The sequence below is a fragment of the Aquila chrysaetos genome, chromosome 8 (genome assembly GCF_900496995.4).
Source record: "Aquila chrysaetos chrysaetos chromosome 8, bAquChr1.4, whole genome shotgun sequence".
NCBI classification, from domain to species: domain Eukaryota; kingdom Metazoa; phylum Chordata; class Aves; order Accipitriformes; family Accipitridae; genus Aquila; species Aquila chrysaetos.
The window spans coordinates 3981263-3995190 of record NC_044011.1 but is presented as its reverse complement, the minus strand read 5'-3'; the positions used below and the strand labels follow the sequence as shown (position 1 = coordinate 3995190).

The 13928-nt window shown below is 61.5% G+C and overlaps 1 protein-coding gene and 1 long non-coding RNA gene across 3 annotated transcripts in view; one reads left to right on the top strand and one right to left on the bottom strand.

Annotated features, from left to right (window-relative positions):
• Positions 1–137: 137 nt before the first annotated feature.
• LOC115345057 lies at positions 138–7696 on the bottom strand. The gene is made up of 3 exons (XR_003924708.1): positions 7535–7696; positions 5367–5553; positions 138–1606 (listed from the first exon to the last, which is right to left on the bottom strand). It is a non-coding gene; the product is annotated as an uncharacterized LOC115345057 (long non-coding RNA).
• A 69-nt stretch (positions 7697–7765) lies between these two features.
• KCNH6 (potassium voltage-gated channel subfamily H member 6) overlaps positions 7766–13928 on the top strand; it is a 34024-nt gene continuing 27861 nt past the window's right edge. Inside the window, exons 1-2 of one of the 2 annotated variants that reach the window (XM_030022944.1) lie at positions 7766–8083; positions 11264–11494. In XM_030022944.1, coding sequence (XP_029878804.1) covers positions 8008–8083; positions 11264–11494 — 307 coding nt within the window. In that variant the 5' untranslated portion in view covers positions 7766–8007. The remainder of the gene's footprint in view (positions 8084–11263; positions 11495–13928) is intronic. The other variant, XM_030022945.1, reaches the window with a different exon arrangement.

Sequence of the window (13928 nt, the reverse complement as noted above, 5' to 3'; positions counted from 1 at the left end):
TCCTCCCCTAAACCACGGCTCCCATCGCAGCTGACAGCTCATGGGTTCACCATGGAGCACATGCCTAAGGAAGGGGCTGAATCGGGGCCATAAATCCCCAAAGTCCAGGCCTGAACCGTTCAAAAGGTTGCGGGGTCACCAAGCCCAAGCTGGGACAGGGCTGGAGCTCGTGACTGCTGTGGCTCCAGCACAGGAACGACATGCCTTTACATAAGAGCCGGGGGGGTCTCCGAGGTCAGTGATCACCTCCCACCCTCCAGTTCCTGATTATCTTGGGATCAGCCGTGCTTGAGGCTTCCCCCCCACGCCCCCCCCCCGCCTTGTCTTTCTTCTGCTTCTGTAAATAAAACTTCGTATTTGTTCTGCAGTGATTAGGTGCAAAACTAATCCCAGGCTGGGGATTATTGCAGCCTTAAAGAGCTGTGATCTGCTGCAGCCCGGAGCAGCAGGGGAAATGAGGGGATCTAGGATGATCCACCCGTTCCCCTCCCATCTGATGGCCTCTGCCCTCGGTCATGTCTTCCATGGGGAAACTGAGGCCCGGGAGAGGCTCACTGCACCCAGGAGAGGAGCAGAAGGCAGGTGTCTGCCTGCCCACGCTCAGGTTTTTGTTTGCTTTCAGTCCTCCTCCGAGCACGGCATGCCCGTGAGGAGCCAAAACCCCAACAGCTCATCTTTCTGCCACGATCCTCAGACCCAGGGAGCAGCCGCCCCAGATGCCTGCACTCACCCCGTGTCCTTCCCACGGCCACATCCTGATGCGTCTGTTTTATATCCCGGCACACCGGGCACCCTCCTCTCCCCCCTTCCCGGCAGCACAATGCTTGCGGAGCAGAGACCTGGCACGGTGAGAGCTGGGTTTGGAGCCAAGTGTATTTTCAGCCTAGGAAAGCAGGCTGGTGCAGGTGTGCTCCATCCAGCTCAGCTCCTCGCTGGTAATTTTGAGCCCCCTGGCTCCTTTCTGCCCCATTAGTGGAAGAAAAGAGGACTCCAATATTATCAAGATCCTACACGTTTCATGAAAATTGCTTTCTGCAGGGGAAAAAAAAAAAAAAAAAAAAGAGCCACACTGAACACTCCCACTCAGGAACTGCAACACAAGCTCAGCCCTAATTAGACATCAGAGAATCCACATAGGAGCTGACTCTGTCCTGGAATGGACACTGGACACAGCTACAAGGGTTGGTGATGGGTGCACTGAGCTGCGGCCTCCTGCTCAAGAGACAACCCAAGCCCCCAGTCCATCCAGAAGACAGGGGTGGACACCAGGTCACCTTCAACACAGGTTCAAGGTCCACCCAGGAGATGGGGCTGGACACAAGGTTATGCCCAGCCCAGCCCAGGGGGGAGGCTCAAGGTCCCACCTTGAGCTTAAATGAAGCTCCTAGGCCATGGGTGGGGGGGTCCAAGTGAAGCTTTTCAGGGCAATGAAGGGCTGCTGGTGCCCTGAGGGCTCTGCCAAGCCGGCAGCAATGTTTTACAAGATACCTTTAAACCGAGGATGATTTCCCTTCCCCGTTGCAATAACATCTGGAGAGATTTTGCTGCCTTCTGGCTCCCGCATCATGCTTTCTGCTGAAATTAGGAGGCTTAGTGAAATTACTCCCTAAGGAGAAAAAAAAAAAAGAAAAAACCAAAAACGTAAAAGCAGAAAAAAAGGAGGAGATTCCCCCTCAATTCATATAACTCCTTGACGGGGAGCTCAAGAAGCAGCAGGTACCCCAGGCTTGCGGGGGGCTGCCCTGCACCACCCTGCCTGTGCACAAGGCTCTCAGAAAGGAGATTTGCTTTAAAATCACAGGAATTCAAAGCAAGAAACACCTTGGGTTCCCTTTGCCAGCTCGGGCACCCTTTGGGCGCTGCAGAAACCCAATTTCCATTTTTTTTAAGGTTCATTATCTGCTGCAGGAAGGTGGCTGGGGGGGGGGGTTCCCACACCCTGCGGCCCCTTGGTGCTGGCGGGGGCCCAGCCAAGCCAGGTCTATTCTTAGGCGGCGGGTGGCCGGGCAGGAGCAGGCAGGGTGCACGGGGCCGCGTTCCTCGCATTCCCCTTCCCCGGGGACAAGGAGCGCCTGGAAATATGCAGCCAGAGCTTGGCAGCATCCAGGGGCCATCAGCGGGGGCCACCCCGGGCAGGGGAGATGGGGGGAGGCAGTGCCGGGGGGGTCCCAGGGGACAGCAGAAGTGTCGCAGGGATGTGGTGAGCCATGGTGGGGACTGGGGACTTCCATGGATTCAGCCCCTGCGAGCCCTGGCTGGCACCGTCCTTGCCTCCCTGCTGCTTGAGAAGGGCTGAGGGGGGTAAAGGTGAATTTGGGGGTGAGGGACAAGTGGGGCACCCCAAAGTCATCCCCCTCCAAGCAAGCTCAGGCTCCCCCCAGCCCCATGGCTTAGCTAGAATTCCCTACCAAGGGGGACAGAGGCCAGGTCCAGCCCAGATGACACCCTCACCCTCCTGATGTCCCCTCCATCCAGCATGGAGGATGGAGGGGTGCCACCCACGCCTGTGGACGCATCGCACCGGGCACCCAGCTGGGTCCCACACTCGCCAGGGGATGCACCCGGGGGTGCGAGCTGGGCTGACGCCCTCCCCAGCCCCGCAGAGACCCCAACCTGCACGGGCAGCATCCCCCCCATCCCGCTTCCCTGGGATGCCTCAGCAGCAGCATCCCAAAACAGGTTCTGCCCACGTCCCCATGCTGGTGGGGACCATCCCCACCCCTCAGGGCTCCCACTCGAGCCGACACGGTCCTCGAGCCGACACAATCCTCGAGCCGAGGTCTCGCAGGCGGCGGGGAGAGAATTGCCGCAGACTGAAAGCGCCGCAGCCCGGAATGACGGGGGAGCGTGTGGCCAAGCCCTTGGCACTCGGCTCCTCTCCCCCCATGCCCAGGAGGGTTTCCAGCCAAACAGACCCGCTCCAGCCGCTGCCAGCACCCCCCTCCCGTGGCCGCATCCTGCCCTCCCCGGCCTTCCCTGCAGCATTGCCGTGAGTTATTGCAGCTGCCTGCTTGCCCCATCCATCCTCCTGGCCCAAAGGACTGCGGGTGAGTCACGAGCCTGCCCCGTGCCTCAGTTTCCCCTGCTGCGTGGCAAGGATGGGCAAGATGCCGGTGTGGCTGCTGTGAACCAAGAATGCCACATCCCGGAGCAGAATCCCGACGGCTTTTCCTGCCACTTCTGAGTGGGAAGTGGCTCTTGTCGGGAAACAACATCCGTGACTTGGTTTAATGTCACCGAGTCCTTCCCAGGTTTGCAGCCTCCCACCAGGCCTCCCCTGTGATGGCGTGGTGGAAAGCCCAGGCTGATGAGGGTTAATTTTGGCTGCACATTTAACCATTGTTTGTTTTGGGTGTTGGTTTTTTTTTTTTTTTTTAATACTTGGCAAAGAAACAGTGCAGCGGTGAAAGCCTGGAAAAATACGTCAGGATTTGGAGTGGTGGAGTGGAGGAGGGAGCCGGGACAAGGAGCATCCTTCCCCCTGCAAAATCCATTTACAGCCTAAATTCCTCCCTCCCCTGTCACATCCCTGGAGCATCTTCCAAAAGTGAAGGGCAAAGCAGGGGCATGAACCGTGCCAGGCAGCCAGGACACCTGAGCCTGTCTGGGGACAGCCCTGGTGGCTGCAAGCAGCTTTGGGGACCGCGAGAGCCCCGTCTCTCCCTTGCCGGCTGTGTTTGCAGTGCGGCTCTAATTACAGAAATGTAGAGGAATGCCGTCTCTGGTTGGCAAACATTTCTCCTGGCAAGCGCCAGCCAGCAGCTGCCGTGCTGGGATTCGAGTGGGTGCCCGTCCCCTCCATCCCACACCTCCCACCCCAAATCCACACCCCATTTCACAGCTGTACCCCCTCACCCGACGTGCCTGCGCCTGCCCGGGGAAGCCCCTTGCCGTGTGGGTGATAATTTCCTGCACAGATTATAATTCCCTGCACTCCCAGGTGGCTCCTTATGGACTTGTGCTGCAGGAGCGGGGAGGGGGAGGACACCCTTGGGAAGCACTGAGGTCTCCTTTGCCCTGGAAATCGGGTGGTTTCCCACTGATTTCCCAGGATGTGGGAAGGAAGGAAAGAAGGGGAAAGGAGCAAAACCTCAAAAACACTCGAGGAGGAGGAGGAGAGGAAAGAACTGAGCGAGGGAGGAGGAGGAGAAGAGCAGGGCAGGGAGAGAGAGGATTACTGCTTGGTTGAATTAGAGGGAGCCCTTCAGCTGCCTTGAACAGCAGGAGAATTTGCCCAGAGACCCCAATTCTTCCTATTTGGGATAAAATGTAAGCACAGGATTAACTGCAAGCATATGCTTAAGACCCAGGGAATTGAAAGAAGTCTGGGCATAAAGTGCTCCAAGGAGGGCAGGGAGGCAGGTCATGGACCAGCAGCCTCATGGATGATCCGGCTCTGTAGGGATGCACTGGAAGGACTGGGAGAACCGTGGGGGGATTGGAAGAGCCATGGGGGCACTGGGAGCCTCCTGGAGCTTCGTCAATAATAACATGAAAGGGAATGACATGACCCAGCTGCATCAGCGAGGGCTGTATGGGTAAGAGGGGCTCTTCCATCAGCCACGTGATGGGATGAGACTCCCTGGCAAGAGAAAGGGGGATCAAAGTGGCCCCACTGCCACGCCTAGAGCAGGACAAGCCTTCCTGGGGTCACTTCACAGATCCAGCCCTGGCAGAGGGGCTGGGGAGGCTGGGGCTGTGTCCTGCCCCGTGCCCAAAGCCCCGCTGGTGCCCCTGCACTCCCCTCTGCGGACCTGCTCCCCGTCGGGGAGGGCTGCGAGCCGACACGTGCCTTTATCATCAGACACATCCGTGTCCACGTGACGTGTCCATGAACATCCCGGACTGATTTATGGGATGAGAGGAGGGCAGGAGGCCAACCTTAAATCCTGACTGCCTGGTGATTAATAATCATAATTATGATCATATTAGCTGTAGTAATAATAGTTTGCTTTCCCTTGCAGAACCGGTCATCCAGGAATCTCAGAGCGGTTTCACAAGGCCGAGTGACCAGCGTCCCTATTTTCTAGCGAGGAAATTGCGGCACAGAGCTGTCTCCCTCGAGTCACCCCGTATATCAACAAGAAAACAGAGAAGGCAGGAGCCTGGACTCCGTGTCCCTCTCCCTCCCCCATGCTATTAAGCTGCATCTGTGTAATATAGAGCAAAACATCCTCCACGACTCGCAGTAAATCACGGCGGAGGCAGTGTGCAGAGTGGATGGGGGGAGATAATGGGTTTTTCACCCTCTTCAACAATAGAACAAGTTTTTCTCCACTGGGGAAGACTGACTTCTATGAGAGATGGAGATAAAAGCAGCACCAGGGCTCTCAAATGGCCCTGAAAGGGCACCTGCCTTTGCTCACCCACTTGCATTGCTGGCCCAGGGACAGGAGGCAACTCCAGCAGGCAACGCTGCGGGTCAAGTGCCCCATGGGCACGGCCTGGTCCCCGCGTGTAGTGCTGAGGTGCACTGGAATATTAATTGAAAACCCCAGCAAAACACTCCGGCTGATGATAATGGACCATAATCCTCTTAGACCAATTTCATGCCTGAAAAATTGTGCATAACAAAATAATAATAGAAAGCCCCTCAGTGGACACTGTCCTTAGCAGTGGGCCCGGGAGAAGAGGACCGGCCAGAAGGGATTTCTCGGGAAGGAAAGGGAGCCGGTCTCCTTGGCCTTCACCCCTGAGGGGCACAGAGAGGTGGGCAGGAGAAGACCTGAACTTGGGGCTAGGTCTGAACATCTGCTCTAGCAGGGCAGCATCGCCGTGGGACCCCTAATTCCCCCAGAGACCTGGGTACCCACCAGGACCACAGTGCCCAACGGACCCCTGGGACCTTCTGTGACCCCAGAACCCCAGGACCTCCTGGACCCTCCATGTCCCCCCAGGGACACTCCGTGCTCGCAGACCCCTGTGCCAGCTAACACCCCCCCCCTCCCATGCCAAGCCCCCCACCATACAAGCAGCCAGACCCCCCCCCACCCCTCGCCCGCCCCGCCCGGCCCTTCAGCACCGCCGCGAGTGGACAGCGCCGGGCGCGGGGCCCCGCCCGGCCCGCGGCACCCGGCACCCCCCGGCACCCCGGGACCCCCCCGGGAACACCCGGACCTCCTCCCCGGCACCCCGAGACCCCCACCCCGGGAACACCCAGGCCTCCTTCTCGGCACCCCCCAGCACCCCGGCCCTGCACCCCCTCTTCCGTGCCCCTGCGCCCCAATCTTCCTCCCCCGGCACCCCTTACTCTGCGCCCCCCCCCCGTGCCTACCGGCACCCTCTCCCCTGCTGCACCCCTGCACTCTTGCACCCCCCCCTCCGCACCCTGCACCCCTCAGCACCTTCTCCTCTGCTTCTGCACCCTTGCACCCAAAGACATCCCCCCCCTCCAACACCTGCACCCACCGGCACCCCCTCCTCTGCCTCTGCACCTCTGCACCCCCTCCTCCGCCCCTACACCCCCCCCCCCCGCACCACCCCCTGCACCTTAGCACCACCTGCATGCCCCCCCTCCACCCACCACCCCCTGCACCGCGGCATCCCCTCCTCTGCCACCCCCGGCACTCCAGCGCCCTCCATCACACCCTCCCCCACCACCCCCTGCACCCCATCACCACCCTCCTTCGCCATCCCCACCCACCCCCAGCTCCCAGCACCCCCCAGCACCTCCTCCTCCAGCACCTCTCTCCAGCGCCCCAGCACCCTTCACCTGCACTCCCACCAACCCCCCCCCATCCCCAGCGCATCCACCTGTCCCAACACCCCAATCCTCCGGCACCCCCTGCCCCAGCCCCCCAAGGACCCCACCTCCACCCCCCATCACCCCCTGCCTCAGCCCTCCAAGGACCTCACCTCCACCCCCCCAAGAACTCTCAGCCCCCCAAGAACCCCACCTCCACCCCCCCAAGAACCCCCAGCCCCAGCTCCCCAAGGACCCCACCTCCACCCCCCATCACCCCCTGCCCCAGCCCCCCAAGGACCTCACCTCCACCCCCCAAGAACTCTCAGCCCCCCAAGAACCCCACCTCCACCCCCCCCAAGAACCCCCAGCCCCAGCCCCCCAAGGACCTCACCTCCACCCCCCCAAGAACCCCCAGACCCCAAGAACCCCACCTCCACCCCCCACCGCCCCCTGCCCCAGCCCCCCAAGGACCCCACCTCCACCCCCCCAAGAACCCCCAGACCCCAAGAACCCCACCTCCACCCCCCATCACCCCCTGCCTCAGCCCCCCAAGGACCTCACCTCCACCCCCCCAAGAACCCTCAGCCCCCCAAGAACCCCACCTCCACCCCCCCAAGAACCCCCAGCTCCCCAAAGACCCCACCTCCACCCCCCCAAGACCCCCCAGCCCCCAAGGACCCCACCTCCAGCACCCCCAGCACCCACCTGCTCCCTCCCTCCCCCCCCCAGCTCCACCCCGGAGCACCCCCAGCCTGCGGGGCCGGTGCCAGACGGTGCCGTACTGGTACCGGTACCGCGGGATGCCGGGGGGTACCGGGGAAACCCGGGGGGCTCCGGGGGGGGTCCCACCTCCCCGACCGACAGCTGTTGCTGCTTCCAGCTCCCCCGGAGCCTCCGGCGGGCCGGGGCAGCGGTGACTAAGCACTTTGGGGATTTCTACTCTTATTATTTTCTTCTATTATTTTCTCCCCCTTTCAAGCGGGTCCACCCCCCCCCCCCCCACCACCACCTTCCTCCCCCCACCACCACCCCCCCCCCCGCCTTCCTCACCCCTCCCCTCCTCCTCATCCTCATCCTCCCCGGCCGCCCCCGCCCGGAGCCGGGCGCGGCAGGGCGGGCGGAGGGGTTCCCCCTTCCGGCCACCGGGAGCATGGGAGCCCCGGACCGGCTCGGCTCCAGAGCTCGACAAGCCCTGGGGTGAGAAGGAACGGGGTTGCGCCGTGCCGGGTTAGGACCCGACAGCTCCGGGATTGAATCGTTTTCCCCACCGCTCCCCCGCCAGAAGTTCTACCGCTCCCGGGAGCGCTCAGGACGGTGGAACCATGCCGGTACGCCGGGGCCATGTGGCCCCCCAAAATACCTACCTGGATACCATCATCCGCAAATTTGAAGGGCAAAGTGAGTACCGCACCCCCGGCCCTGATACCACCCCCCCCCCCCCAAATCCCCCCCTGCGGCTGCGGGCGGCTCCCCAACTTCGGGGCATAGCGGGGAGCAGAGTTTGGGGGGGGGGGGGGGGACACGACAAGGGGGAGGGCAGAGTGGGACCACCCACAGGGTGTCCCCGGGGAAATGAAGGTCCCCCCTGTGACCTCCCGGGGCGGGGGGGGGGGGGAGAGGGGTGGGCGACAGCCAGGCAGTGTCCCCGCGGGTATTTATAGACAGGGTGACACAAGGGGGACGAGCGGTCCCAGGCCGGTGGTCCCCCGGGGGCTGGAGACACCGCAGCCCCCCCACAGTCCCCGGGCTGGGAGGGGGTCCCCGGGGTGGCGGGGAGGGGGTCTGGGTTGGCAGATTTGGGGGACAGGGCTGGACGCCAGCACAGACGGGCTCGCTGCCTGTTTGCCTTCAACTCTGCGCTGCTCCGAGGCAGCCGTCCCTGGTGAAATGTTGCCATTTGCTGTTGCTCGGAGTAATCCCTTTATATGAATTTTTGGGGCTGGTTTTCATGTCAAATATAGCGAAGGGTTTGTGCGCATCGGGAAGCGCTGGGTTTGCGTGCGGTTGGGTGGGGGCCGGGGGGGGGGGGGGGGCTCTGCTGTCTGGGCACCCCGAGGGGCTGGGTCCCCCCCAGGGAGCCGCGGACGAGGGGAGGGGGGGACTGGGGTCCCCCCCAAAAGCTGTGCTCGGGGGTCTGCCGTGCGATACTGGGGCTGTGCACCCCCCACCGCCCCAGCTCGCTGTGGTTTTTCTCCAGTGTCTGAGTTTGCCAGGTGGGCAAACGTCCCCGGCGCTGCCACCCCTGCCAGATCTGCCTGCCTGCCCTGGCAGTGAGTGACGTGACCCTGGGGATGGGAAGTGAGAAAAACTGTCCCTGGTTCCTATCAGTTCCCACTGGGAAGCGGTGGCTGGGGAGCAGCGGGGGCACACGGCGAAGTGTGCCAGCGGGGAAGCAGCCAGGCCCCCTCGTCCCTGCCCGCTCCCTGCCTGCGCTCTGCCAGCCATGTCAGGCACCAGCTGGGCTCTGCCGAAACATCACCCCGCACTCCCCCGCGGCAGTTTCGTGATGTGACGGGTGTTGGGAGACACCAAACCAGCCCCCTCCCCGGTCACATCGCTGCCACGGGCAGCGTGTCTTCCTCTGCTCGTGGGTGCCTTCACCCCACCCCTGCAGCTCCCATGGGTGCAGCTGCACCCGGTGAGTCCCCGCTGGAGCCGGAGAGGCCCAGCGCCTCCTTCCTAGGGCTGGTGCTGAGCCCTGGTACCGTGAGGGCAAGGGCAAATCTGCAGGTGAGGGCAGGGCAGAAAGCAAATCTGGGGTGAAAATACCCCCAGGGAGAGCTGGCTCTGCAGCTCCTTCCCATCCCGGCCTTGGTCACATCCCCTGTGCTCAGCACAGCTTGTTTCGGCGCCCTGCCAGCCCCGTAAATCCTGTCCTGCGCCAGCCCAGCCTGGATCCAGCCTGGATCCGGCCCGCGGGGCTGGCGCTGGATGGGGAAACGTTCATCGCAGGTGGAGAGCGCGGTCCAGGAGCGGGGCTTTGGGGGAAGGTCCCCTCCTTGTGCCACCTTCCAGCTGGAGGAGTGATTTAGACAGAGAAGGATCGGGAAGAGGGAACTGGGAAACGTTTGGCTGTGGTGGTTTGTGCTGTTTGCAGCACCGGCGCCAGCCCTGCGTGGGAGAGGGAAAGGTGTCGGGGTGGGAGTCCCCCACAAAGGGCCACCAAGGGCTGTCACAGGGTGGGATGAAGCAGGAGAGCTCGGTGCAGCATCCCTTGGGGCACTGGTTTTACTGGGAGGCATCCTCCAGAGCTGGGACTCTGCAGGTGACATTAAGGAGAGCCCCAATGTGCCGGGGAGGGGTCCCCCCCACCCCGTTGAATCCCGGCGCTGGGTGCCGCAGCCGGGCGGACGTTTCTTCCCGCTTTTGGGTGAAATTCCCCACGAGGCTGGAGCGCAGCGGGGCTCTGGAGCGCGCAGGCTGCAGATGCCATTCCTGGGTAATCCAGGAGATTAATTGGGGTCTGGGCTGGGAGGCAGCCTCCAAACGGACCCTCCGCTCTGACCTGCCTCTGGCTCCAGTCCGGAGCCGGTGCCAAACGCTGAGGGAGATGCTGCTGGGCGGGGCACGGCATCCATCACATCAGCATCCACAGCCCTCTGTCACATCCCAGCAAACCTGTCCCAGAGAGGGTCCTCCCCAGCCCAGCACTCCCCGATCTCCTTGAAAAAAAAAAAAAAAAAAAAAACCAAAATCAAACCAAATCAAAGCTCTAGGCTGGGTCTCCCCCCCAGGATAAGGATGGAAGCGGTTCCATCTGGGCTGGACGACGTGGGCTGGGCAGTGTTGCCACACACCCCGGCACGACAGCGAGTCCGGCCCCAGCCCAGCCTGGGTGTCTGCAGCACCAGGAGGGGATGGGGCAGCACCACTCCCTGCCTCAGTTTCCCCTTTCCTCCACCTGAGCCCTTTTCTTCTTAAGCACAGGGGCCACGAAGCTCAGCGGGGTCTGGATTTCAGCTTTAGCCCGAAGGCACCATTATCCTATAAAACATTAGGAGATTCATTAGTGTGATGGGTTTCACCCGGCTTCCCATGAAGCCAAGCCTTACGCTCACTCCTCCTCTCGCCTCTTGCCTGACTTCAGTCAAATCTGAGCAAGGGTGGGAAGTCTCCGAGATAACTCAGGTCCCTGATAAGCTCCTGGGAAGGGATGGACGCTGCAGCTCTTCCCTCTGCCTGCAGTGCCAGTCAGGGACAGATTTCCCATGTATGAGAAAGCAGCGAGTCCCCACATGCGAGCGGTGAGATGTCAAGGCTGCGCGGGTTGGCCCACCCCAGCAAAAACTGCCTTTACTGGGGAACCTTGCTTTGGATCCCCCTGTCCTCACGGTCACAGATTCACATGGAATTGGGGGAATTTTCTTTCTCTGAAGAGCAGAGCAGCACCCAGGGTGGTGTGGGCTGGTGCCACCCATCCTCCCCCCAGACCTGTCCCCGGTGTCCCCGGGGAGCCCATCCCTGCACAAACCCCATGGTAGGTGGCATCAAAAAGCCCAAGCACCCACCCAGGCTGTCCCCCGTCCCTGTGGGTCCCCCCCACCCCTCTAAGCCTCGTGCTCTCCTGCCTCCCCGCAGACCGCAAGTTCCTCATTGCCAACGCCCAGATGGAGAACTGTGCCATCATCTACTGCAACGATGGCTTCTGCGAGATGTTCGGCTACTCCCGCGTGGAGGTGATGCAGCGACCCTGCACCTGCGATTTCCTCACCGGTCCCGACACCACCAAGAGCTCCATCGCGCAGCTCACCCAGGCGCTGCTCGGCTCCGAGGAGTGCAAGCTCGAGATCCTCTACTACCGCAAAGACAGTAAGAGTCGCTTTTCGGGGTGATCCGGTGGTGGGAAGTGTCACCTGCCCGGGATTTGGGCTGTCGGAAGCCAGTGGTGGGAGGCGGAGGGAGTGTGATGCTACCAGGACGTCGGGTTTGCACCCAGAGCCGGGGCTTTGCCGAGGGTGAGTCCGTCGTGGCTCCTGGCGGGATGGAGCTGTCTCTGCTGTCATGGGGCACTGGGGGCACTGGGACCTTGAATAATGGAAGTTGCTGCAGGATTATTTGGGAATCGGGTCATTTGTCAGACCTCGGTGATGCCTCAGAGCTCCCGGGGCAAGCGATGGCATCGCTCATGGGATCCCTGCGTCATGAATAAGGATCCCATGGGAAGTCCATGGAGGAGCCGGGCTGGGACATGGGTCTCCTGGTCTGTGCTCTGAGAGGAGACGAGACAGACCCCGCCGTCTCCGCCAAAAGTGGGTGCAGGCGACGGCCTCAGAGCTGCCTTTCCAGTGAGCAGGATGCGGCTGTGCGTGCACAGATGGAATTACGTTAAGATGAAAATGAAGCTTTGATGGAAAATACTAGTGATTAGTTCTAATACTGCAGGAAGTTAAATAAATATTTAGTGCTTGATGCTGCAAACCAGCACTGGCCCGGGCTCCCAGGGGTGGGAGGAATGCAGATTGGGTGCTCGCTAGAGGTTAAAAATATTAAGTATTTCCTTTTTTCAACCTGTGGAGCTTTCCCATCACTTTAGATTGCATTGATGGGGGCTTGGCCTGAGCAAGAGGCTGCACCCTGCTCCCGGGGCGGCAGGGTGGAGGAGAAACAACTGGAAGTGAAGGGAAGGAGCAGGCAGGAGCCCTGGCTCCCAGCCCGGTACCCTATCTCCGGGGCTGGGACCTGGGTGTCCTGGCCTCCCTCCCAGACCCTATCTCCTGGGCTGGCATCCAGGTGCCGGCGTATCGGCCCCGGGAATTATCCGCTGGCAGCACCCCTGCGTGTTAACCCACACGGTTAACCCGGCAGAGCCGGACCCTGCGCGGTGGCAGGATCGGGCCGCTCACCATCCGCGTTTCCCGTATGATTTTCCTCCCGTCCTTGCCAAGGGACCCGACCGAGTCTCTTCCCCGCTGGGCCAGTCCTGGGTGAAGCAGGGCTGGGGAGCGGTGCCAGGGTTGGGCTGCGAGCGTCCCCTCGGCCGCTGTGGTTTGCAGGGGGCTGGCTGGAGCCCAGCGCAGCCTGGGAGGCACGAGGAGAAGCGGGCACATGCTGTCCCCGTGGTCCCATCCCAACGCCAACGCGTGGCCGTGGCGAGGACAGCGTGTGCAGCCCTGTTCGGCTCCCTCGGGATAGTTTCCCCATCCATCCCCGGGGACTGCTCAGCTGGGAGTCCGATCCAACATCATCCTCCCTGCTTTGAAGCGTTCCCGCCGGGCTCGCGGGATGCTCGGTGCTCTCCTCAGAGCCCTGCTCTTCCTCTAGGCCACGGGAAACTCTCAGCGCAGCTCTGAGCTGCTTTCTTCTCTTTTTTATTAAAAAAAAAAAAAAAAAAAAGGGAAAAAAAAAAGCCCAGAAGCAAGCCCTTCATGTCTATTTTTAAAACCCAGCCCCATCAGCAATATGCTTTCCAATTGTTTCCCCCCAGCACTCAGCCTGTGACCGCTCAGCCCATTATAAATGGGTCTTATCGGCAAAGAAAAGGCCTTCACATTATAGGGAGCTGCTGCTTAATTAGCCGGTGGAGGCTCCGAACCCGCCTGTCCTCCTTTTCATACCGGCAGCACCAATCTCCAGCCTCGACCTGCTGTTTATTACTGCGGTACTCCCGGCTCTGCAGCTCGCGGGGTTGTTTCCTCGCTTTTCTGGTTACCAGAGACAAATCTGCCTGTCGGGGCCCCCCCGGCAGGGCCAGGGTGGGATGGATGGATGGAGGTAGGTGGGAAGGGGAGCACCCATGGGTGTCCGGGCAGGTGGCTCTGCCCCTGCATAGGCAGGATGCTATATGATGGGGTGATGCATGTCCCTGGGGACAGCCTTGCTGCTCAGTCCTCACCCAGATGCCCACGCTGTCATTAGCTAATTATAGAAGGAGCCACGGGTGCCGACGGCGAGCTCAGCTCTGGGTAGCCGAAATGGAGCCAAGAATCAAGTTCAGTTGGGGGAAGACGGGACTTGCCCAGCAAGGGCAGTTGTCCCTCCCCGCCACGGCAGCCCCAAAAAGGCCTTGGAAAGCGGGGAGTGCCCGGCCACGGCGCGTGTGGGCTCTAATCCCCTGCTCAAAGCCGGGAGATCAGTGAAAAGTTAATTTCCTTACAAGATGCTGCACAGCTGGAGCTGCCCCAGCCAGGGGGGTCATTACGGGATCAGCTCCTGCCGGGACGAGGAGCAGCCACGGCCACCAGCCCTGGGGACACACTATCCACGGTGTCCAGGGCTGAGCCGACCCCCCCTCCAGCATCCCCTG